The sequence below is a fragment of the Branchiostoma floridae genome, chromosome 18 (genome assembly GCF_000003815.2).
Source record: "Branchiostoma floridae strain S238N-H82 chromosome 18, Bfl_VNyyK, whole genome shotgun sequence".
Taxonomy (NCBI): domain Eukaryota; kingdom Metazoa; phylum Chordata; class Leptocardii; order Amphioxiformes; family Branchiostomatidae; genus Branchiostoma; species Branchiostoma floridae.
This window is the reverse complement of record NC_049996.1, coordinates 5,334,425-5,360,702: the sequence shown is the minus strand read 5'-3', so window position 1 is coordinate 5,360,702 and position 26,278 is coordinate 5,334,425. Positions and strand designations below refer to the sequence as shown.

Below are 26,278 nucleotides of genomic sequence, written 5' to 3'. Positions count from 1 at the left end.
GAGTGAAAGTCTAAAAATCGCTCCAAAATGTGCCCATCTAGAATGCTCGATTTTGCTGAAAAACAGCCCACTCTTATTTTTTTTTGCATTTTGCCGCCTGCAACCTACAAGTACCGAATCAACAACGCCTTTCTTTTGAAACAAAATAAATTTTCAACACACATACAAAGGACAGTTAAGACATCTCCGTCCTCTCGGCTCGAAAATGCCAGTGTCTCTCAGCTTTCTCATTTAGGTCTGTCAGGATTCAGCCCTCCAACCAATGCTTGTGATCATTCAATTCATCAACTTGTAATGCTACTTGCTTAGCAGTAAGATTTCCTAGATGAGCAAATAATCACATTTCTGACCTTGTTTGACTTTCTCATCTACGAGAGAACTTTATCTTTTCGTGCCTTTATCAGTGCCTTAAAGTACTGCCAAAGGGTAGGATTCATCAACTGTATAAAATAAGGTCGAAAAGCCACTCTTTGGGGTGAAATTTGAATCATATCCAATTCTATAATTGTCATGATTGTTTGGATCATTCTACTTAGTAGTTTGGGACTAGTAGTTCCATCAAAAATTGAGTCATTGTTTTGGTGTGACTGGATGTGCGTGTGCGTGCATCTGTCTGTGTTTCAATATATTTGTTGTCTTCATACTTTTACAGCCCCTGGGAGGATTGTAATTTTTTTCATCTTTGGATAACGATTGGTAAGACAAATGAACAACCATTTTTTTTGAAATGCCGAAATATAGACAGGTGTCACAGAATGGTCTGTACACAATTATGTTTTCTGGATATTTGAAAATAGGAAATGTTACAATAGCTGTAACTCTTTTTGAAATGTTTTTGTTTAACAGGCCGTTCTCCTGTCAGTTCTGAAAGACCACGTGACCGCCTGTTCGTGTGGGATTGGCGCTCACACTGACATAGATATCGGAGAAGCAAACAAAATAATATAACGTGATGTAGTAACTGCTTAATTGAGAACGATAGGCTAGTAATATTTATATAGATCGACCCTTCACCATTAAACCTTTGTTTCACGACGTTAGTGTTAACATTAATTAATTTCTCCTTTTTCCCTTTATTTCTAAGCATCTTGTCTTTCAGGGAATATGTTAAATTTCGACACATTGAACTGCCTTAACTGCTGGCATTGATATGCAGGATATGCAGGTAGATTAAACTATATGTTGTCAACTGATGGAAATAATTTTTATATTATTTCAAATGATGGTGGACTTGAATTATTTCCAATGTGTATTGTAGTTGCTGGGTCAATAAATGTATATTTGTTTGTGTTTCAGTGCGAAGTCAAGCCAAGAGGATGTGTAACACAACGAAGACCACTTAGTTGCGCCCTCCAGCGATATGTCGGAAAAGAGCAACAATAGAAGGTTTTGCATGTACTTTGCATACGAATCGCTAGAGGACGTTGCTGCGTGGTTTAGAAATCACGATTAATTATTGGAACTAGGATCAACATGCATTGAAATGTTCTTAAAGGGTCTTATACTTTCCGAGACAAATCGGGGAGGTCAAAAGGAAATGCCCACCAGTACTTTGTGGCATCAATCTGTCTCTGAAGACGATGGTAGGCAGACAGGGTGGGTTAGGCGGGTCGCACGTGCCTTTTTTTAGGTGAATGAGGGCTGTGCACTTCCTTCTCCACCCTCTCGTCTAGATGGTCAACTGGCGCACTAAGCCCTACAGGGGCAAGAGCTGCGTGCGTGCAACGTGTAAGACGTCTTACCACCCCAGCAGGTGAAGGTTTGTTGTTTGGAGTTTCCGTCTACTGGGAGGACTTCCGACCAAGGATGTAAGGGGTTCCTCCTACCCCTGACTCATGTATGGCGGGTGCGTCATGACCGAACATGCCATTATGGCCTGCTACTGCCACTTGCCGCAGCTAGTTACTCATTTACACCCGAGTCAAGTGAGGAAAGTCGTGTAAAGTACCTTTCCCAAGGGCACAAGGTAGGTGACGCGGCATCCGAATTCGAAGTCAGGGCCGACGTCTTAGCCAAACGCGCTGCCGATTGCGCCACGCAATCTCACATTTCGCGATCCCACAATTACTTAGCACAATTAAAGCGTGTGCATCCATGAGGTTGTGTATTTAGTTGAACAGCTTTGTCAAGTCAGCTGCTTGGGACACTTTTAATCATCTTCGGTTTTTACCTTCTTATCAGTCTTTATTTATCATTATGGGTGTTTTTTCAGTCTTTAATTTATTGTTTGTCTATTATGCTACCATGCACGATTGTGAATAAGCATAGTCACTTACTTTTCACATTGGGAGTTTTGGTCTATACTGAGGAATTGGTTAGGGAAAATGGAGGCCTATTATTTTGTGGTGGATTCTGGTGATAACAATCTTATGCTTATTACAACAAGGACAACGGGTTCCTTCATTTTGTCTGAAATGTTGCTTGAATTAAGATTAACATGGTTAGCTTTATACAATCGTCATGCAACAACTAAAATATCACTAACAAGTATTGACTAACATGCAATGTTTTATCACTAGATGTTTACAGGTCATATACACCCGGACTACTGGATTCTTTAGTCTTTTTGTCGGCGACATGTTGCTTAGCGAGCTGTCCCTCTGTAAATAAAAGATAGTTTCTTTATTTTTCCAGATTATTATAATGCCCAACGTTTATCATAATACAGAATATGTTTACCTGGTGTCATATATTTTTGTATATCAAATGCAATACTAATCTATATAATATATATAATTTCTAGAATTGTTTTGGTATCCAAATAGAGTAGTTCTATTATGATATTCTATTTTTTTTCTAACTGTTTCTCCTGCAGTAGATGCAGTCTTCTTTAATGGCCCCTTTTCCACTCCCTCCTCCTGTTTCAAGAAGAGTACTCGTAAGAGGTGAAGTTTCAGATTTGGTACCTTTTTCAAAAATTACACTTACACTGTCATCTTTTTAATGATAAACACCCAAGATATTTAACAACTTGTAGTTCTTTTCCCGAAATTTCCCTTGTAACTGACAATGTTGTGACCAGAGTATTATTAGTAACAGAGTTATGACGCGAAGTTTATTGATTCTAAAGACTTATCTTAAACGCCTTCTTGAATCAAGGGTCATATTTTAATTATAAAACAAAACAAGAGGTCTTACAAACCTAAATGTAATCTCCTTAAGGAATAGTCTACCTCCGGTGAAAATGATGCTTAGATTAAAATTTATCTCCAAGCAGATCTATCGGCGGCAAAGATACTATCCAAGGTCTAAAATGTGACTAACTGTCCTCCCCACGATATCTGCATGTAGTCAAACAGGGAGAATTATTTCTATTCAATAAAGGTGTTACTGCCCCTCCTCATGGCCACATAAACAACAATACGAATATTCATGGTACAGTAGAAGCCAGTTAATTGCACAACGGATTAATGCACACTTCTGTTAACTGCACGGAATCCCCAAATCCCAAATAATTGCGGTCCAGCTAGATAATTTCGCACTATTGCACCAGCCGGACAATTGCACGAAATTCACTGACAAATAGGCCGTGCAATTAAGCGGCTTCTACTGATGCTTAGACTTTTATGAGCAATTTATATCTCTATTAGGGCAAATTCAGTGACCCACCAACATCCCTATAAGAGCAGTTAACACCTATTCAGCAAGAACGGTTTAATCAGGTAACAATTGGTTGGTAAAAATTCGTTGGTAACAATTTCTTTTTAACCGACTGCATGCAGATCTCAAGGCATTTGGATACTGTTCAGCCCTGCTGCATGGAAATCATATCAGATAATTACTAGTGAAAAAATAAAACTATTTCATACGCATATTTGTGTAGCAGGACTTTGGATTGTTTAATGATACTAATTATGCTGCATGATATGCTTGAAATTAATTGCAATGATGTATTCTTAGTATAAAAAGGAAAAAAAAAACGTAATCATCGATAACATTAGATATACACTAAGAAATTTACATGTATGTATATTAATATGTGAAAACATTTATTTCAAATGTCCATAACATTGGCACTCTTCATGTTAGTGACAATCAATTTGCAATGTTTGCAATTTGGATATTTTTGTAAACCTAAAGAAAAATTGGATGTGATTAATATTAATTTCAATGTAAGAACATAGCGCAGTGTTTATCTATCACCTCGTGATGTCTTATTTGTTCTACGTACCTCTTGTTTATTTGGTCTTGCGTGGCATCGTGACTTGGACCGTTTGGGGAACCAGCGTTATCCCGAGTGGTCTTGAAAACGCAGTGTTCTTGAAGGTGTTGTATTTCTTTCTCTAACCGCTGCACCCTCTCATACAGGGCAGCGTTTTCTTCTTCAACATGATTATGGTGGTTGTAGAATCCAAGAACAATGAACAGAAAAATAAAGTCCAACTCTTGTTTTGTGCACTTTATAAACAGTGGTCTAAGTGCACGGAAGAAAGACAAGAAAATACAACAAAATTGTAAGATAGCACAAAAGAATCACCCTTGAGAAAACCAGCAACCCTTATCAACCCTTTGACTGAGTTTTCTTACTCAAAGCCCTTCAATCTATTCAACTTATTATTCTAACTATGTTTTTAACCTTACATATCTTTGATTATCCATTATTAACTTTACTTGCGTCTTTATTCATCTCCAAGCAGGTCTTGCGGTGGCAAAAAAAAATGGGATAACACCCCCGCTAACCCATTTTTTTCCAATAGGTATTTCGTGAAACCCTCTTTAGCATAATAAAGGGGTAACACCCCCGCTATCCCATTTTTTTCCAATAGGTATTTCTTAAAACTAAAAGAAATGCCTATTGTTAAAAAAATGGGATAGCGGGAATGTTATCCCTTTATTATGCTAAAGAGAGTTGCCAGAAATACCTATTGTTAAACAACAAAAAATGGGTAAGCGGGGTTGTTATCCCATTTTTTTAACAGTAAAAGGTTCAATAATAACCGTCTGGTAAAAGGGGTTAATTAATAAAAAGTAACATTAGCACGTTTTTTCTTAACTCACACGTTTTTATAAGTAAAAACAAAATCTGTACTAAATAAATGGACTGAATAGTCAAGTCTGTTTGCCGCACGCCGCTCGTGGTGAACAACCGTCATAATTCCAACTTTGAAAAATTCCAAAATTTTATCTTTTTGGCGAAAATAGGTGTGACGTCTTGTTTTTGTGTGTTATATCGACGTTCGTGCACCTTGCAACATCGGTACCGAGGGGAGCGATAAAACAACCGGAAGAGCGTCGCCCGAAGAAGAATACCTGGCCGAGAGCAAAGCTGCGTGTTGACAAGCGATTGCGCTGCTACAACCAGAGAAAACCTGACGGCAGTTATGGACTGACGTACACTAGTCTGATTAAATTGCACTTCCAGCATTCGCCGTCCTGTGGCCAGCAGCGCCGGAAAGGGGAATTTGTACACGTGTTGTCTATGTTTTTTGACTTACACAAATACGTAACTAAATAGAATATGCAATCAATTATGTACATCAAAGAACATACAAGAAAGGTATTTTTCGCCGATCACGGTCCAAGTCGATCTGGGCTAGATGTGCAAATGGAATAAACCACATACAAGTAATGTGTTGTACAATCATTGTTTATGAAAGCTGTAGTAAGATTTGATGCCGTCATACACTTGTAAGGAGACACACAACTGTACAGTGCATCCCGACACTACCTTTGAATATTTGTAATTAGTTTTTTTTATTATTGTTGTTATTATACACTGTTCTGCCATGATTGTTATCTTTATTGAGTATTCTTTTTCGTTTGAGTAAGTGAACTGCGCAGTGAGATGGAGTCACCAATGTTGTGTTGTGTGAGCAGACAGTTATCTAGTAAGACAGGATGTAAAGACAACAGATTTCTAAGTTTCGGAGAGACAATGGAGAACAAAGTAAGGTAGCATTGTTATGAAATCGCTTCAGTCTGCGTTATAACGTTAAACGTCTTCCGTACCCAGCTGGTGTACGGAATCATTGTCTCTGCGTCATTTCTTTATCCTTAATGTGCTGATCTTCATATCGGCATATGAAGGAACCTGTGTACATCATTCATTGTTGTGCGTCAAGTCCGCACAATTTGATTAATGTTTATTGCAAGTCTTGCCCGAGGGCTAATTGCAGGTACAAACATCATGTATAATAAGGAAAATACAAAGGTGCTAGGACCTACATTCTATGACTATGCTGTGCAACTTAAGGGTACCTTATCAACAATAAGCTAATAACATTCCAGGTCATCGATTACACCTCAAAATCGCATACAAAATCACCATAACATCATAAAACAGAACAATCATCCATCGTTGTCAGGCTGTCATCCCTGTATTTTACGACAAGTCCGCAACAACTGATCTCTGATCTGAACTGATCTCTTCATGCTTGAGGCTCTTGCCGTCTCACTGTTTCTGACAATAACACAAGATCAAATTTACAAACCATCCCATCAAATCACTTTATACACCAGACTAACCCTTCATGCTTGTGGCTCTTGCTGTCCCACTGTTTCCGAAAAGAACACAAGATCATATTTACAAACCATCGAATCAAATCTTTTATACAAACACTAACCCTTCATACTATTGGCTCTTGCCGTCCCACTGTTTCCGACAAGAACACAAGATCACATTTCCTAGCCATCCCATCAAATCAATTCATACAACACACTAAACATTTATTAAATGCTTGTGACTCTTGCCGTCCCACTGTTTCCGACAAGACCGCAAGATCATATTTACAAACCATCCCATCAAATCACTTCATAAATCACATTAATCCTTCATGCATGTGGCTCTTGCCGTCTCACTGTTTCCCACAAGACCACGTTTCCATGCAAATTCTCCATTCCTCCTTAGAAATACTAATTTTCATTGTTTTGCGGCCGTCGTCCCTGTATAATTTCCAACAAGTCTGCAACAACAAGCTCTAAACATTCCACATCATCATTAACACGTCAAAATGACGACACTACTGCCCATCATGCAACATTCCCTTCGGACGATGCAAAACACTCCCTTGAGACAATATGGCGGCGCCCATGGACGGGACGGCAACGAAAACAATACAGGCATATCTCTCCTGAATATCTCCGGATATTTTGTATTCAATATGTTTAAGCTCTTATCTTCAGTAGAGTTTATTGTAAAAATTTCATCATATCTTGTTTATATATTATCATTAATGGTAAACATAACTTCAAGTCTACATTGAGGTATTGTATGCATGATGATGTACAGCTTTATTTGATGACAAACTTACACAGGGATAGAATGGCTATCATTCACCAATAATAAAGTTGGGCAGTCATATTGTTTATGCAGATTACAATGTCATTTAAATGCTACCCAGCACAAATTACATATTTGTGTTTAAATTATAGTTATAGATAAATGTGTAAACTAAGTAATAATCTGACTAAGATATGGAAATGGACTTTTGAACATCAGTGAATGCTGACCACAGGTACGCAAAGAAAGGAAACCCCTTTTTGAAACGGAACCTCATATTTTCGAAGAGGTTCTCTTCTTCGTAAACTCCGAAGAGAACTTAGTTTCCTGTCTATTCACAAACTGGACAGACACGGGAATAGGCTAGACGTGCGCACCGTCACGAAAAGTGAGCAACGACGAATGAGGGATATGGGCGGAGGTAGAACAGGGGACCAATGGGAAAGGCCGATAGGGATTAGGCACATCCGTCCAATTTGTGAGCCGACAGGAAACGTGAATCATTTACATGACACTTTTTTCTCATATACTTTGTTTGGGTGTTAGCCCCACGTAACAATTTTTACTTGCCCAGATAGAGTGTCATTGACACGGACACGCCCACACTGATGACGTACAGAACCAGACACAGCCTGTCCAGGACCTTGGTCAGCAGAGTGTAATCTGACACCCCGTGCTCGCCCTTCGCCTTGGTCTGCTCCTCCAAGGTGCGAGTCAGATTCAACATTTTAGAGTTGATCGTCTCCATGGTGCGGAGCAGTTTGCCGTAGACAACTGGATTTATTCCGTCCACCTCCGCCATGGCGTAGACAGCTAAAGGGGCGGCGTTAATGGCTCGCTCAGGACGGACTCGCTTCCCGCTGGCCAGGCCAGTCTCTCCATCGTCACTCGCCACCTCCTTCTTTGTAAGGTCTCCGAGCAGAAGCAACCTTAAAAATCATTAACAAAGAGATTAACGATGATTTTTTATTGATCTTACAAGGGTTCTAGCCAGCGTCTGTCCTTCTGTCCTTTGACAGAATTTTGCTGCTGGGGAAGGACAAAACTTTTGCCCATTTCGTCCTCTACGGTGGACAAAAATCGAGCAGAGTCTAGAGGCAAAATTTCCGCTTCGAAATGCAGGATATAGCATTTTAGAGGCCTAGGGTATAGTCGTCAAAATTTTCCCTGGAGAACGTGCTCCCAGACCCCCTTAGAATCTTCGCCCTTTCAGCGGTCAACATGATTTCCAAATTCAAAATCCAGGGTACTTAAAAAAATCAGGCTGGCTACAACACTGATTCTTACTGACATATCAATTGATTAATTTCTCCAAAGCTTGTCGTTTGATATATGCACGATCCATAGTTTCGATTGTAAAATATCATTGCGTGATGAGAATCTTTGTGGTTCATATCATTACAAATTTGTGTCTAAATTTGTGTAAAACTCATTAAATTCATATCGACCTGGATTCAAAATTTCGAATAACATGTTTAAAATATACATCAGTAGATTAAAATTGTCTCTTTTCCCCTATGTATTGTATGGTCAATTTGTTTAAACATTAAATGGTATTAAATGTAAGCGTTATAGAAATAGCAATTTTAAATACATCCAATATCTAATGTATAAGCAATACGTAATAAAGTGCACTTACTGGAAACATTAGTGTTATTGTAATTGCAATTAAAGTATCAATAAATTAAGGAGCGAACAAGCTAGCCAAGAAAGGATTGGCTAAACAAAGGAAGAAAAATGAAAGGTGTCCCTAATATGTTATCAATATATTTTTTTCAGACAGCACTGCAGCGTCCTCTAGCGATCTATATGCAAAGTGTACGCAAACCTTTTTACAAGTATATCGCTGGAGGGCGCAACTGAGTGGTCTCGTTGTGTTGCTCGATACATACATAAACTAGCGTAGTGACTCATTAGGAAATGAAGTGTCAAAACAGTCATAATGCCGTGATATCGATAGGACAGTACACCTTTCTTCGACACAACCCTTTAATATTACCTACTGACGTTTGGATGCCTATCCGACATCTTCTTTAGAGCTTCTAACTGAAGTTCAGCTTCTCGTTTCTCGTCATTAGGTAATATAAACTGGTAGTGTAAAAAAAAAAAACTACAATCCTATGACCTACCAACCCGATGGATTTATTTTCGGAAATGCCGTAATCTGATTTCTAGTAGATATATGTAGCTATGTAACTTAATGCTAGACAATTAAAATTTAAAAATGAGTTAAGCTTGGTGTTTGGTACCAACACGTATTCCTTGACTTATGCCAGCGCGCAACTCTAATTGTAACAATTACATCTCTATACAGGTGATTATGATAGTGCACATTGGAGCAGTATCGCAAGAGACCGCTGCTGTGTGGTCTACTTTGCGTTGTTCAAGAAGTGCCTGAAAATAGTTCAAGCTACTTTAGGTAGCAATTAATTTGCTTGATGATAAAATAGTTCGTAATCCGCTATTGTCTAAATCGAACGTGTAACACGTATAAGTGGCTGAGCTACAATCGGGATTAGAATTTGACATATCAGGAACAGGTGGTATTACAGAAATATTACACACTAAAAGCGATCTGATTTCATTTTTCTTGCATATTTAAAAGATGCAGCTAGGGCTGCCGAACTAACCTAAGGATACCACAAAGGGCTAGTCCTGGTAACTACACACCATACAGCAAACAACACAAGTGATTACTTCGTATGTGTAATGTCGCAGGCAATTTCAATGTGCAATACGTACGTATTACAACATATTTCATAACGTAGTGTATACAGATCATACAAAGCAGAGATGACAAACCTAATAAGCCTATTAACGATAACAAGCTGTATAGCAATGTAAAAACAATATCTAGAAGCTTTTCGGCACAAGCGCTTTTATACATACATACATACATGCCTCATGCGTGTCCATAGTTTTGGACATTGTATTACAGAGGGTACGATATTATTTTCAAATACTTCAGTTTTTAATGACAATATTTCTAATGGGCTAAGTATTGTCGTGGTTGCTATCTTATAGTACAACTTACCCTTGGTTTACCTGTAGCATATAATCATACAATCACGCCATTACTAGTAGTTACGACTTATCGAGGAATAGCACAAAGTTCAAACGCGTGTGGCATGAGTGTGATCGCTAATGTCCCTTCAGTAGACAAAGGCGGGGCGCCCTCTGGCAGCTTGAAGGTGAAGTGCTGCAGCAGGCTGGAGAACAGCAGAAACAGCTCCATCTTGCCGAGCTGCTCTCCGGGGCACACACGGCGTCCTGGAATGGAAATTTTTGCAGTGAATGGAGAACAATAAATTTATTTATAATAGAAATACCATGAATTGATTCCATCAAGTTGGTAAGTCAATAAATAAGAGACTTTTAAATACATAACTAGGTACGTGTTGTTGGGAGCCGCATCTGTGAGCAGCAGTGCAAATAAATCTCCCAGTATTGTCATGATACCCCGTCACATTAGGCGAAAATCGATCTCCAAATCACGAGTAGGCATGACCCTGCTGCCGAGGAAGAAATAGCAGAGTTCCCCCCTTCCCGTCAGGGTCATGCCTCCTCGTAATTTAGAGCTCGCAGACTCGTCGTCCGATTGATTTTCGCCTAATGTGAGGGGGATATAAGGGAGGTGACAGACAGTCATCAAGACGTCAGGAAGGTAAAACATTCGGCTGTGTACAAAAAAAGTGGTATTTAGAAAAGCCGTTCAAATATAATTGCCATGAAAGGTGAATGTATGAAAGGTGGGTGTATGAAAGATGAGTGTATGAAAGATGAGTGTATGAAAGTTGAGTGTATGAAGGGTGACTGTATGAGAGGTGACTGTATAAAAGGTGACTGTTTAAAAGGTGACTGTTTGAAAAGTGACTGTATGAAAGGTGACTGTATAAAGGTAACTATATGAAAGGTGACTGTTTAAAAGGTGACTGTTTGAAAAGTGACTGTATGAAAGGTGCCTGTATGAAAGGTAACTGTATGAAAGGTGACTGTTTAAAAGGTGACTGTATGAAAGGTAACTGTATGAAAGGTGACTGTTTGAAAGGTGACTGTATGAAAGGTGACTGTATAAAGGTAACTATATGAAAGGTGACTGTATGAAAGGTGACTTGTTTAAAAGGTAACTGTATGAAAGGTGACTGTTTGAAAGGTGACTGTATGAAAGGTGACTGTATAAAGGTAACTATATGAAAGGTGACTGTATGAAAGGTGACTTGTTTAAAAGGTAACTGTATGAAAGGTGACTGTTTGAAAGGTGACCGTATGAAAGGTGACTGTATAAAGGTAACTATATGAAAGGTGACTGTATGAAAGGTGACTTGTTTGAAAGGTGACTGTTTAAAAGGTGACTGTATGAAAGGTGACTGTATGAAAGGTGACTTGTTTGAAAGGTGACTGTTTAAAAGGTGACTGTATGAAAGGTGACTGTATGAAAGGTGACTTGTTTGAAAGGTGACTGTTTAAAAGGTGACTGTATGAAAGGTGACTGTATGAAAGGTGACTGTATGAAAAGTGACTGTATGAAGGGTGACTGTATAAAAGGTGAATGTTTAAAAGGTGACTGTATGAAAGGTGACTGTATGAAAGGTGACTGTATGAAAGGTGACTGTATGAAAGGTGACTGTATGAAAGGTGACTGTTTGAAAGGTTACCGTATAAAATCTGGCTGTATGAAAGTTGCCTGTATGATAGGTGACTGTTTGAAAGATGGCTGTATAAAAGGAGACTGTATGAAAGGTGACTGTCTGCGTGTGAAAGCGAGTGTATGAAAGGTAACTGTATGAAAGGCGACTGTTTCAAAGGTGACTGTTTCAAAGCGACTGTTTCAAACATGACTGTATGAAAGGTGACTATTTGGAAATATGACCTCCTGAGAACGGCATGAAAGAATCCAGCTTGCTATTGACGCGTCCGTCTGTGTCCAGAAACCTGCCGGGGTCAAACCGGTCCGGATCCGGCCAGTAAACAGGGTCCACGTGAAGAGAGTGCAGGTTCATCAGGACCTACAATACAGAAATATACACATGGACATTGTATTTACATGTCAAGATTAGAAACGATCGGAACTTCAATTTGGCCTTCAAACTTAGGACAATAATCTGAAAGAAAACGTTTAGTTTAAAACGTAAATAATAACTAACTGGAAACCTCCTATTCTGACCAAATGGACATGAGCTATCCGTGCATGGAAAAAAGAATACAGGATGTAAAATGTACGTGAACATAACGCGATTAACGCCCCCTAACATTGAATTTTGAAATAGCCGAGGCATTTTTGTCAAAACATTCCAAATATGATAATAAAAGAAAGGAACAACCAATTTCCGGCATGCAGGTAGCTTTGGCAAAGATGTACACACTGGCATAATTATTATGCATGAAATGGCGTTTTGATTTGAAAAAAAATGATAAGGGACTGAAATAATTCCTTTGTTTTTCATAACTCGAATTCAATAAATGTAACATATGTATTTCATGACCGTTGGAACATAAACAAATATCAAACAAGCAAATGAGGAACTAATTTGTATGACATATTAGAAATTTCAACTTTCTACATATGTAAGCTAATCAATGATACATACCACCATGAGTAAATCATGTAAATGTGTATGCCTTCTGCATAACACCTACAAAATCCCTAAATATTTTATGGGGGTACGAAGTCGCAGAATTCTAGTAACATATGGTTTAATTTTTTTTTACATATTTTACCATTCCTCATAATAGACCACGCCCTTAGCATGATGGATAACAAAATGGCGACACCCACAGACACGCACCAACACAAAACATGGGGGCTTTATTAGCACTCTAAAATCTATAAGTAGACTATCAAAATCAAATTAAAGTTTTCTTTCCCTTTTTTGCATATTAATCTATAACTATAGGATAAATCTGTTCTCCAAGTAGACCTCTTTTGCATATAAATTCTCAGCTAGAATATATACAAACTCTCTCGAGCAAGATTTCTCCAGTGTCACTGACGAAAGATACCGGAAGGTTGTCTGAAACGTCTGACCGTTTACAAAATCATATCCAGTTGCTTAAGTGACTGTTTTTTTGGCATTACTTACATTACTTTGATGTCAAACCTTCATCGACGCATAAGCACTGAATTCTGTCAGTGATACAGGTCACGATTTGGGGGTGTTAGATAGCTCTTGTGCCCAGGTTTAATGACATAAGTTTGAGCCCCCTAGCGGCAAGTTTGGGGATAGCAGTGGCCTTTTTGTCAAAAACTTCTGAAGACGATAACTCAATGAGGGAACGATGGGTTTTCATGATTTCTGATATGTAAGTACTTCAGAATATGTTGTACAAAATGAAATACTAATTATGCAAAATAGGAGTACATTTGCATAATCAATGACAATATTCTATCATAGCATTTTTTTCTGTTTTGTGAATCAAAGCATTCGGTAAACTAAAGACTATGTCTGTGCGGAAACATAATGTATATACATCTTGATAATGACATACTTGAGTTCCAGCCGGAATGTCGAACCCAGCAACTTTGACCTGTTGTGTGGTAGCATGTGGCAAACCAAGAGGAACCACGAAGCGGAGACGCTGTACTTCCATCACTGTAGCTTCCGTGTAAGGCAGCTGGGAGCGATGGGACAGGGTGGGCAGGGTGCCTCCAACAACTGCGTCAATCTCCAGTTGAACCTATGTTTATGAGAAGTTAAATATCTCTTTGAATCGGTGATTTTGTACTTACTCTTCGCTGTATTATAAGTGCGTCAGGGTCCAAATATATGTAATGTATAGTAGGGTCAATTCTTCAGCTATTAGCTTTTAAAGGCTAGGCACTAACAAGAAGTGAGGTGTCAGAAGATAGTCATAAAGATCAGATGTAGGTAGAGGTATTGTTTCTGGTCTGTCTTTATGCTTGTTTTGATAAGTTTCATGTAATATTTTGAAATAGTGTAGGGGTTATGTTCAAGCATGCTTGTTGTCTGTGTTTTTCGCAGTGACACGTTTTTGTCATATTCTGTTCGATGATATTACGTTGATCTGCTTATGCATGGAGACCCTACGCTCTAATACTTTTCATGGCATGTTCTAGATACGCTATTTTACGTAATGAGCTATTCACATTTCTCGAATCAAGTACAGCAGATTTCAAGAGACTCGATGCTACAGACATATTTGTATATATCTTTAGATGCCACAACTCCCATAATGCAAAGATAGGTAAATATATCAAATGCTGCTTTGCTATTAGAAAAAGTAATGAGACTCATGATTAGCCTAACTCGATTGTAACACTATATCAAAGACTTTTGTTAGCCCTTCTTGCTATGTCTTAGTCTATACACCTATTTTGTACTTTGTGTAACAGTCGTTGCCATACTTTGTACCATGTACAAATACGGTATCGAGCAATTAAGTTCATGTTTATATCACAAACCTTTTTCTGGACATCTGGGTACAGGATCATGTACATGAGCCCCCATCGGAGTGTGTTAGTAGTGGTGTCGATTCCACCAAAGAGAAGTTCTTGAACAACATGCATCACATTCTCTTCTGTCAGGTTGTCTACCTTGTCGTGTCTGTCCACTTCAATCAGGCAGAAATCGAGGAAATCTCGTGGATTCTCGCGGTCGAGGTCACGGCGATGGCGAGATATCTCTTCCCTGATGAACTTTAGGATCTTTTCGTTGTACTTGACTGCATCGTTACAAGCCTTGTTCACTGCGAAAAAAGGGTTGTTGGATGCATTTTAGCCCTAAAAAGAAAACATAGTCTATCTTCATATTGCTATATATGGTCTCTTAAAAAAAAGTGTTAATGAAGCCAGATTACCAGTAATTTTAGGAATTATAAAACTGAACAAGCACATCGCCCCCTGCAAATTTGGTGATCGTACAGTAAGCCGTTTTGAAATTATGAAGGGGGGGGGGGTCGAATGAGACCCTCCCAGGCCAAGAAATGTCAGAAAAACCCAGTCTGGAAGGGTCTACCGAAAGTGCGAAAGGTTCCTTTTCGTTCTTTTCGCACTTTCGGTACTTTCTTTTTCGTTTCTTTTCGTTCCTTTTCGTTTCTTTTCTTTTCGTTCCTTTTCGTTCCTTTTCCCTCTTTTTCGTTCCTTTTCGTTCCTTTTCGCACTTTCGGTACACCTGTCTGGAATGGCTTAACGAAATACGAAAGGCACAACACTCACCATATGGAACAAATCGCAGGAAAGGGAAGATGCTGATCAGCTGTCCAGATGTAATGCTCACCAATGTGACGATCATGGCTTCTGCCAGTTCTCTAAACTTCTCATCCCCATAGTCAAAACGGTTGCCGAAGATCATGGAACAAATGACGTTGGCTATTGTGGTTCGTATTTCTTCCTCAACGTCGAATGGCTTTCCCCTGTACTCTGCAATCTAAGCAAGAAAAATGCAACCTTTGACAAACTTTGGCCCTTATTCCATTCCCACATTCCCAATTGCACGTTGGTGATCTACTAAACCAATTGCTGCTAGTATTGACAGGAGAATTCGATGCAGGGAATCATTGTAATGTTTCTAAGGTGGATATAGGTATGATATCGATATTATTTCGGATACTTGCATATGCATATTCGAAGTGTAAGTGTACATGAATGAATAAAGGAGGCAGAGAAAGATGTAAACAACAGACATAGCGTCAGAGCTAATTATATTGATAAAAATCGGGTATTTGCACCTGCGGAATTACCACCATTTTAAGTTTACCGAAAGCGGGTTAGACACTTTGTATTAAAAAGAATTCGAGTGCTATAATCGCGAGTACTATAATAAGACTCTTGAAATCGCAGAACCCTAAAATTTTAGAAAAGGTGGTGCTTTTCGTCTCCCTCTGCTTCCAAAAAAGAAGTCAAACCCAACCTGTTTAGAAATAGCCAACACTAGTATTAGAGTAGAACATTGTTAATGACTGTCCATTGTCACTATGTTTATACCATGTACTTGCAATTGGCCATCGGGCACGATCTGTGTCCTCATTATAAATCTAAACAGCTTAGAATATTTTTAGTTGATAAAATTATTTTTTCGTAAAATAAATGACCACTGCTTACCTTTTCACACATACACATTGCTTCTTCTTTAATCTTGTCTTCAACGCTATTCTTTCCGACTTTCATTCCCAGGGTTCTCAAGACACTTATGGAGAATTTCTTTTTCTGTTTGTAACCATGTCCCCATCTTGCAGTCACAAGACCTGTTGTAGTTTGATTTTGAAGAAAACAAACACATAAACGAAATCAAGACAAACAGGAATTTGATTTATGGAATGACATCTGAAGTTGATTTTGGACAGCATTGATCTAATTTATTTATTGTACATCTCCATTGACTGGTTATTATTGATAACTTCGCCAAGAAAAGGTTATGTTACCACTTTCGTCTATCCATCTTATTTTTTGTTGGCGGGCAGCTAAACTCGAGAAGACGTGGATATGTTTTGATAATATTGATGCGTTGATAAGAGTTGCTAAAAGCAAGAAGGGTATCTCATTGCTAAAAAAACATTTACAAAATAGTTAATTTTTCATGGTATAAAAATAATTCTAACTTTTAGTTGTTATTTAAACTCTTGTGGTGGGAAAGATGAGATGCGTTGTAATTATTTATATCATCATTTTTATGTAGAACTAAAGGAGACTTTACAGCTACGGATTTTAATGCAGAATAGAATGATATCAAACTTTTGTTGATTAACCGTTTAAGATAATTGAATTCACATTCTATATAATATTTAAAGTAGTTGTTTAAAGTGCTACGGCGAACGCGTTTTAGAAACACATAATTCTTTAAAGTAGACAATGTAGACAGTGAAACAAGAAAAACGATAGCTCTCAACATTAACCCTATCCAGACTCGGCTTTTTGGCATTCCCTGGCTAGTTGGGGGGGTGGGGTTTCAGCCCCCCCCCCATTCCTTCGTAATTTAAAAACCGCTTACTGTACGATCGCTGAATTTTGGGTAATGTTCTTGTAAAGTTTAATAATGCCTGAAATGTTGATATTATTATGACGTAATTATGATTGATTTTTTGGGCTTAAACGGGGAATTCCCATAATACTCAAATATATCACACGAAAGTTACCAATAAAGGGTTTCTTATCAATATTCAAGTCTTCTAAGACTTATGTTGTCAAAAGTCAGTCCAACTACGTCTAAATGACGTCATAAAATGTCGCAAATTGTATTTTAGCTACTACTTTCAATCCGCCATCTTGGATCATCAACCTTAAATGTCTTAAGATAAACATTTTTTAACATATAACCCTAAAATCCCATGGAAATGGATCAAAAACGTCCACATGAATATTTTGTAGGGAATACCAAGTAGTGAGGAAATTCGAGTGAAAATAAGCTGATTATACTTTTCACGATGATATTGGCAGCCATCTTGGATTTTGTCAGTAACGTCATAACATTAGCATAATTATGCATATTGAATTATAAATGTCACAAAAAGGTATCTCAGACATGAAAGATATATGAAAATATATGTAATTTAGCAAGAAAAAAGTCCATTGTTTAGACGATTGTTTAGTAAATTGTTGCCAACAGCTTTTAAAGAAAAATCACAATTTTGGTTGTCCTAGCACAAGCCGTTTGGGAGTCACACAACATCAAAGTTGGCGCAAGCACTTTTAGACCCCCCCCCCCCCCCAGTCTGGATCTAACAGCTGCACACAGATAAATATGGCGCCTTCATGAAACTTGTTACAAGCTTACAGTGCCAGGTGCTGACATTCAACATGTGTTTACGACAAATTTTAACCCTGAAAATAAACAAGAGTTCGTAGACCTCAGGCCTGCATGAAATGTATTGGGTTTCTGTAGACCTATTGTGTATTTTTGCCTTTTTGTCTATGGTACGTGGTTGGAAAAATGAGCTTTTTACCGTGTTGGTTGTGCACCATGCAAAAGTCTGACTCTGAAATTCCATTTTCTGAATTTGTAAGTTTGGACATGGATGAACATTACTTATTTTGGATTTCTTATGTAACCAACCACAGTACTTTGAAGTTGTTGAGACGCTACCTTTTTTTGTCTCAGATGGCCCATGCACATGTAGTTACTCTGTCACATGATATACTAATATCTTCCTATTTCAATGTACTGACCTAATGCAGCTGCTAAGTCTCCTTGGTTTGTGTTCTTCCAATGATATTCATTAAAGATTTATTTCTGGGGTGTTATTCACTTGACATCGGAATGTTACTTGCATAATTTGACCAATGATACTTTTATCTGTAGTTCCATAGACATTAGACAATATGAATAGTGGTAGCCCCCATGCAGCAGCAACAGTTAGTCCCCAGGGTGGTATGATATTTTCATTCAATCCATCCAACCCAAACCTAAATCTCCTGTAGTATCTAAGCCAAATTTAACAGCACAATTTACTATGAAAAATGTCCTTGTCAATCCCATTTATAGATGGCAAGCTGCTGGCAATGGAAGCTTTGAAAAGTTCAGAAGCTGTTGTAGTCAGAGCAAACACCCAGCAAACATCCCCGCAAACCAATGAGCAGTTGCTTAGAAGGGGAATTTCATCATATATTTGCCGCGACAAAATGCAACAAACGATACTGAATTCAAAACAGAACAAAGCTAAGCCTCCACCACTTAACCCTGCCTGTATCATAGATTAAGCAGGCCCAAAAACCAAGCGAATATGACTAGCACAAAACAACAAATTACCTGTATACAGTATGGAAATGGCATTACCAAAGAAACAAAAAGAAACACAGGACAAATCATACACATACCTTTCTCTTATGCCCACACTCTATACAGTTCTCCTCCACATTAGAAAATTGCATCTTCTTCTGTTTAAGTTCAAGTTCAACCATGATTGCCAACAGGGTAAAGGAACTTGTACCGGAACTTAAAACTCTGTACTATACAGCTCTAGAAACACCACAAAGAGTAATAAGCAAACTCCAATTATACCTGACCAACAGATATATAATCTTGTACACTCCCGTCATCTGGCAAACTGTCAGTGCCACTAAGTAACCTGATACATTGAAGGTGGCCCAGGCCAGATGATGGTTCTACACCCAACCATAATCTGTTTTTAAAACCAAGCAGATATTGGGAGGATGCTCCAACCACACAAAAACAGGGTCAACCTATACAGTATCAAGTTCAAGCACTAGGAGGCCCAAAATCAAACCTGACCACCAGGACACCACAAACAACTCACGTACCAAATAGCAACATAATGGTACCTTGCGTTCCGGAGATACAGCGCACGCCCCGTGCCCGCACAAAAGGTAACCTAAAATGTCAAGTTCAAGCACCAAGGGCGCCAAAATCAAAATTGAGCATTATTCAGCCACCGCCGACACATGTGCCAAATATCATTGCGCCAGCACCAGCCGTTCAGAAGATATAACTCCGGAAACACCCCTCCCGGACACAAAATTCGACCTGCCGGGTCAAGTTCAAACGCGACAAGGCCCAAAGTCAATCCTAGGCAACAGGCAACAACCCCCCACCCATGCACCAAAAATCGTCGCAATGGCGCGTATCGTTCCGGACACACAGCGCCAAACGTGCCCCAAAAACACAAAAAATGCCACCTTCAATGTCAAGGTCAAGCGCCAGGAGGCCCAAAATCACACCTGAGTGTCAGGCTACCACCCCCAACCCACGTACCAAAAATCGTCGTGCTCGCACCATCCGTTCACGAGATACAGCGCCCTACATCCCCGGCTACCGAAAAGTTTCCACCAGCATCAAAACCATACCTGCATACATGCAGGTAATAAACATTACGTACATACCTTTTCCGACACCAGTAATAATGTCGAATACGTAACTCGGCGGCCTGGAGGCGAACAGTTCGGACCTGCTCACGAGTGCGTCCTTCACGACCGTGTAGCCGTTCAGAACCACCACGTCGTTTAGCCCAAATCTCACCGTGAACACGTCCCCGTACTGCCGCCTCCACTCCGTAAACTTCAGGTGTGGCGCTCGGCCCAAGGAGAAGAGGTGCCCGAAGACAGGCCACCATCCTGCAGGGTAAGGAGGAAGGTTCCTAGGACGTCTTAGAAACAAGAACGACAAAAGAAAGGCAAGACAGAGCACCAGAAACGTCTGACAGTTCAGAAGTGACAGCCTGAAGATCTCCACATATAGTGCACTCTCCGCCATTTTCTGCCAATGACTTTTTGCTTCATTAGGCGTTGTTTGGGGTCAGTGGAACCAGTCCAGCAAGCTTTTGTGTAAACATAAAAGTCTGGCCTTGAAATGGGCATCGTGTATCTGGTGCACATGATACCTATCAAACATACGCCTGCATGTGTTATAAAGAACTCCACCGGTGGTTGTGCTTATAATAGAAACAGGGGTATGCTTGGGTAGACTCTTTTCTTGTCCTTTGTTTAAGATCAAGGTCTTATTAACTACGTTTTCTTGCAAGGACTTTTTGCATCATTAGGCGTTGTTTGGGGTCCTTGAAACCAGTTCAGCAAGCTTTTGTGTTAACATAGGTCTGACCTTGAAATGGGTATTATGTATCTAATGCACATGATACCTGTCAAACATACGCCTGTTTGCACTATAAACATCTTGACCGGTGGTTGTGCTTACAGAAGAGACAGACGTATGCTTGGATAGACTCTTTTCTTGTCTTTTGTATAAGATCAAGGTCTTATTAACTCCGTTTTCTGCCAAGGACTTGTTGCATCATTAGGGGTTGTTTGAGGCCAGTGAAACTTGTCCAGCAAGCTTTTGTGGAAACATGCGTCTGACCTTAAAATGGACATTGTGTATCTAGTGATATCTACATGATACCTGTTAAAGCTTACGCCTGTTTGTATTAGGTGGGACCGCGTAGCGCAGTGGCAGATATGTTCGGCTCGAGACCGAGAGGTTGGGGGTTCGAATCCGACTGCCGTGTCACCGATCTTGTGCCCTTGCCTTGGGAAAGGCACTTTACACGACATTCCTCACATAACTCAGGTGTAAATAAGTATCTAGCTGCGGCTAGCGGCCTTGGCGGGGCTTTGTGGTCGAGACAGGCCTAAGGGCATGTTCGGGCATGACGCACCCACCATGACACACGAGTCGCGCGATCGGGGGTAGGGGGAAGTCCTTACATCCTTGGTCGGAAGTCCTCCAAGGAGACGGATACTCCGAAAAACAAAGCTGCATCTGCTGAAGCCGTCTCACACGTGTCATACTGTTCTGTCCCTGTGAGACTTAGTGCTCCAGAAGACGAGAGGGTGGAGAAGGAATTGCACACCCCTCCTTCACCATAAAAAAGTCATGTTCAGGTCAGGCAAACAGGTAAATGCCTGTCTGCTGTCTGCCTGCTCATCTGTCGAATCGGCAGGAGAACCATGTGTGTTTGTATTATAAACACCTCCGCCGGTGGTGTTGCTTACAGAAGAAACAGTCGTATGCTTGGGTAGACTCTTTTTTTGTCCTTTGTATAAGGTCAGGGTCTTATTACCTCCGTGAAAAAGTCACTCACTATTATACACATGGCACTACTATATATAACGGGGGCCGCCCTAAGATACCCCCTGCCCTGAGATGCCCGGATTTTTTGCTGATCTTATTATGCATAAGTACGTCGTGTTTGTTGCCACTGACTATGATGATTAGAAAGGTAAATAAACCAAGTCCAAACAAACAGCTTTTTTTCTATAAAAATTTATTTACACATATTCACTTCCCTTTTCTTTTAAGACAGAATTTTCACAATAATGTTGGTAGCACCGAATCACTGTGGTCACCTGTTACTAGGTATTGGTGGCTCGTGTCCATAAATCAACAACCAGTAAAAAACAGCCACACAACTGTCATTCACATAAGAAATAAAGCTTCACAAAACACTACAAATATTGGTCTTCAAATGTTTGTTGAATAGAAGACTGGCCATAGAAAAAAAAACATAAGCATCACCGCCGTTGTTTTCCCCAGGGAGTGTGGCCCCGCAGGTGGCAGACGAGCGAACGCCCAAAAGATTTGTTACTCTAACAAATGATTCGTACCGTCGATATAAGTAAAACTTCACAGAGTGATGTCGAATATGTTTCCCGATACGTACACAGAGTTTTTTTGTTGATTTGGGCGTTGTCATTTTCGTTATGATTTTGTGAGTCGGGCCGCCGCATTCAGTGCATCTTTCCCATAAAGACACGACCTGGATCGTGAAAGATTTAGCCCCCCTCGCGGGAGACAAAAAGCACACACAATTTTTATTCATGTTTGTCTAAATTGGTCACCAACTTCCGAAGAGAGCAAATTCAAAAAGCGGGGCACACTGTCTAACGCACTGTCTAACGCAGCTCAAAATCGGAATTTATATTCACGATAACGTCCTCGGTGTTTGCCAGTTGTAACGCGGAAGGCGGAGGGTCCATGAACAGTATGGATTCCTTATTCAACTATGATCTCTAAATAAATGTGTTAAAAATTCATTGATCAAAACTTGACCACTCTTTGGCAACTAGTGATGGAGCGCCGTTAGTTCGAGCGCGTAAAATAGCAGGGATCTTAGGGTTGCCCCCGTTATATGTTGTAAACGCATATTGGCAATGTAGTTCGATCTCTAAAGTGCCAACGTAGTGCACAAGTAGCCATCTCTAAAAAAAACGGTCGGAAACTCTTGGAAACAACACGGAAACGAACTTTGGTGACTTTTGACAACTCTGTACAACATCCAGCCATCATTATTCTAGGCCATACCAGACTCTCAAAACATAGATAAAAGCCTGAATTTCTGACAAAAGAAGAGCTAAAACCCTGACTGGTAACACCTAGCTCTAAAATAGCTCACCACTGCCCCTCAAATGGACACAGTATATGACGTCATGTCCCTGTATCTTTCTAAGCTGTCACAGTGTCGGACGTAAAGTTATCATTCGACAAGCTGGACGAAAATACACGTTCCGATCTGCTGAACCTACAGCTGTCAGTCAGGCAGCTAAATCAGCAGGCGGAGAAAACTACGACAGGCCAGGCTGTCGTCTCTGTCTGGCCGAGACAGGTATAAATAACTTTTCTACACCTTAAAAAGGCCAACAGCAACAACAACAAAACAAAAATTAAAACTTAAATGATGCCGTCGGTATATAATAAACGTATCACAATAAATGTTTGATACGTCAGAAGTACATGGACTTCCGTAAGGTCTTCTACAACAAGCAAATAAACTTTGAACAATGATTGATGGTTCATTATTTCTTCTATTATCTTTATTATCAAACTGAAGTTTACGAAAGTTTTTAATCCCAAACTACTAATATGAATTATGATTAATCATTTCCTTTCATTTCATCAAAATATCTGTACCGTAAAGACGATATTTGCTTCACAGGTAACAGAAAAAGCAGAAGACGTGACAATAGCAGTTGGCGATGAGACAACCTTGTAAGAAAATGTAATTTTTTTTTTCTTTTTGCTTTTGGTCAGACGAGAACAATATGGCACTGCACTCAAGTTTTGTAACCTATATTGACAGTGACACATACACGGTACAGACAGAAGGTAAGGGTGGTCTTTGACCTTCCCAACCGAAGTCAGGTACCCATGTTTACACCTGGGTTAAGTGAGCAAGGTCATGTAAAATGCCTTTCCCAAGGGCACAACTTCGGGGGCACGGTGGGGACCGAACTCAGGACCTCAACCCCCGGCCTCAAGCGGTCCACCAACCCCAGCCTCCACGTAGCTGGCTTACAGGCGCGCGCCACCACGCCCAGCTGAATGATGCGTTTCCAAAGTCTTTAAACCCACGTATCACGTGATCAAGGTGTGTTTCTCACAAAAGTCGCTAGAAGGTGCTGTTGCAAGCAGCCTATCGATTAGCTACCTTTGCCTTACCTTTGCCAGAATGGCTAAGGTTATGTTTTAGGCTTGTGAGTCTGTGTGTCTGTCTGTCTGTCTGTGTGTTAACAGCATAACTCAAGAAGCCTAGGATGGATCCCGATAACATTTGGTAGGTGGGTAGGGGTCGGAAAAACGAAGGTCAAGTTCGATAATGGGCTCCCTAGCGGCTTGCTAAGGTACTGCAGCAGAACCTCAATTCTTGATATCTCGTGTTCTGGACATGCTGTGGTTATGATTTTTGAGTGGTAGATAGCCCTTTGAGCAAAGAGTAAGTGCGGTAAGTTTGGACCCCTAGCGGCTTTTTTTACTGCAGTCGCCGATTTCCTTTCCAACTTTGGACGAGAATAACTCGAGAACGTGTTGATGGATCGTCATGAGTTTTGGTATGTAGATGTAGCCCAAGTAACAATGTACATAATAAAATACTTATTATGCAAATTAGCAGCTAATTTGCATAATTAATGACGAAAGTTTATAAATCCACTGCATTTCATGATAGGACTTTCAAACAATATCAAGGCATGTTAATTATGCAAATGACGGCCTCATTTGCATAATTAATGAGAAAATATAAACGTGTTGACGGATCGTCATGATTTTTGGTATGTAGATAGCCAAAGGGAAGACTTACATGATGGAATTCTAATTATGCAAATTGACAGCTAATTTGCATAATTAATGAGGAAAGTTTGTAAAATCCACTGCATGCCTTTCTAGGACTTTCAAACTTGTCACATTTGTAGCTGAGAAAGAAAGAAATATCAGTACATATTGATTATGCAGATTATGATCTCATTTGCATAATTAATGGGAAAATATGAACGTGTTGACGGATCGTCATGATTTTCGGTATGTAGGTAGCCTAAGTAAAAACTTACATAATGAGATACTAATTATGCAAATTAACGGCTAATTTGCATAGTTAATGCGGAAAGTTGATAAAGCCACTGCATTCCGTGATAGGACTTTCAAACTTGTCACATATGCACATATGGAACTGAGAAAGATGGCAGAGAGTAAGAGGTGTATGTTTGGGTCCGGTAACGTCTTTTCTTGAACTGCAGGAGCCGGTTTAGTTTCCTACTTTGAAAGAGAATAAGTCAAGAAGGGATGAAAGGATCATAATGATTTTTGATATGCTGATAGCTTAAGTGATGCTTGATACAATAAATATTATTATGTAAATAGGGATCTGATTTGTATAAGCAATGGCGAAATGTTATGAACCAACTCCAGGCATATAAAATAAAATGTAATGAGTAACACATTTATGTCTATAGAGAACATTCTACATAACAAACCTGGTTTATTTATTTGAACTTCACCATATTGTGTTTACAAAATGGTAGGGAGGCAAGAACAGGTAAAACCTTTACTAGTTGCCTCCCGTGCAACTAAATTATACAATAATAGAAAAATAATCATAATGATAACAAATAATAACAATTGTACAATCAAATAATAATGATTTTGTCAACGACAATAAAAGCAAATATACAATAATAACAAATATAAAGAAATAAATCATAGAAATAATGGTAAGATGAAATATGAAATATCTAGAAAGGTGTACAACTGGGACACTGACAGTGGGTGACCCAAGTACATACGTCGTTGGAGTTAAATCTGTCGTTGGTAAGAGAGAGATAGTGGACTAGGATTGCTTTCTTAAAGGTATTAATTGTAACAACTGGGGAAAGTTTTAGAGTTCTAATGTTGAGGGGTAAAGCGTTCCAGATGTGAACGATTCTTTGGAAGAAATAGTTTTTAAACGTAGTGGTGAGACATTTTTGGGGCTGGAGCTTGGCTTGTGAGTTGGATCTTAGGGATGTGAGTGGAAAACTTATATATTGATGAATGTCGATACCGTATTGTCCCAAGAAACATTTAAATAGGAAGGATAAGTCTAATAATTCTCTGCGGTAAGATAGAGGTAAGAGTTGGCAGTAGATCAATCTATCCCTGTAATCAGTTGTATGGTTGTTGAGAATGTATTTTGTAGCACGTCTTTGGACTTTTTCAAGGGAAGTAATTAAGTTATGAGTGTGGGGGGACCAGATTAACGAGCAATATTCGAGTTTGGGCCTAACTAGTGTAATATATAGGATTTTCTTAACACTTGCAGGGGCATGGTAACCAACAGATCTCTTAATAAAGCCGAGGGTCGAGTTGGCACTAGCTGTGATGTTTTTTATATGACTCTTAAAAGATAGGC

The 26,278-nt window shown here is 39.5% G+C and overlaps 2 protein-coding genes across 2 annotated transcripts; both read right to left on the bottom strand.

The window, feature by feature from the left end:
- Positions 1 to 7,781: 7,781 nt before the first annotated feature.
- Positions 7,782 to 20,379, bottom strand: LOC118406018 (cytochrome P450 2J6-like). Its single transcript, XM_035805873.1, has 7 exons — positions 20,010 to 20,379; positions 15,393 to 15,596; positions 14,640 to 14,923; positions 13,706 to 13,894; positions 12,090 to 12,225; positions 10,339 to 10,489; positions 7,782 to 8,148 (listed from the first exon to the last, which is right to left on the bottom strand). Exons 1-7 carry the CDS (start codon positions 20,377 to 20,379, stop codon positions 7,782 to 7,784), a joined length of 1,701 nt encoding a protein of 566 aa, XP_035661766.1.
- Positions 9,910 to 20,398, bottom strand: LOC118405297 (cytochrome P450 2U1-like). Its single transcript, XM_035804729.1, has 7 exons — positions 20,010 to 20,398; positions 16,278 to 16,420; positions 15,393 to 15,603; positions 14,640 to 14,923; positions 13,706 to 13,894; positions 12,090 to 12,225; positions 9,910 to 10,489 (listed from the first exon to the last, which is right to left on the bottom strand). Exons 1-7 carry the CDS (start codon positions 20,377 to 20,379, stop codon positions 10,311 to 10,313), a joined length of 1,512 nt encoding a protein of 503 aa, XP_035660622.1. The 5' UTR covers positions 20,380 to 20,398; the 3' UTR covers positions 9,910 to 10,310.
- Positions 20,399 to 26,278: the final 5,880 nt, after the last annotated feature.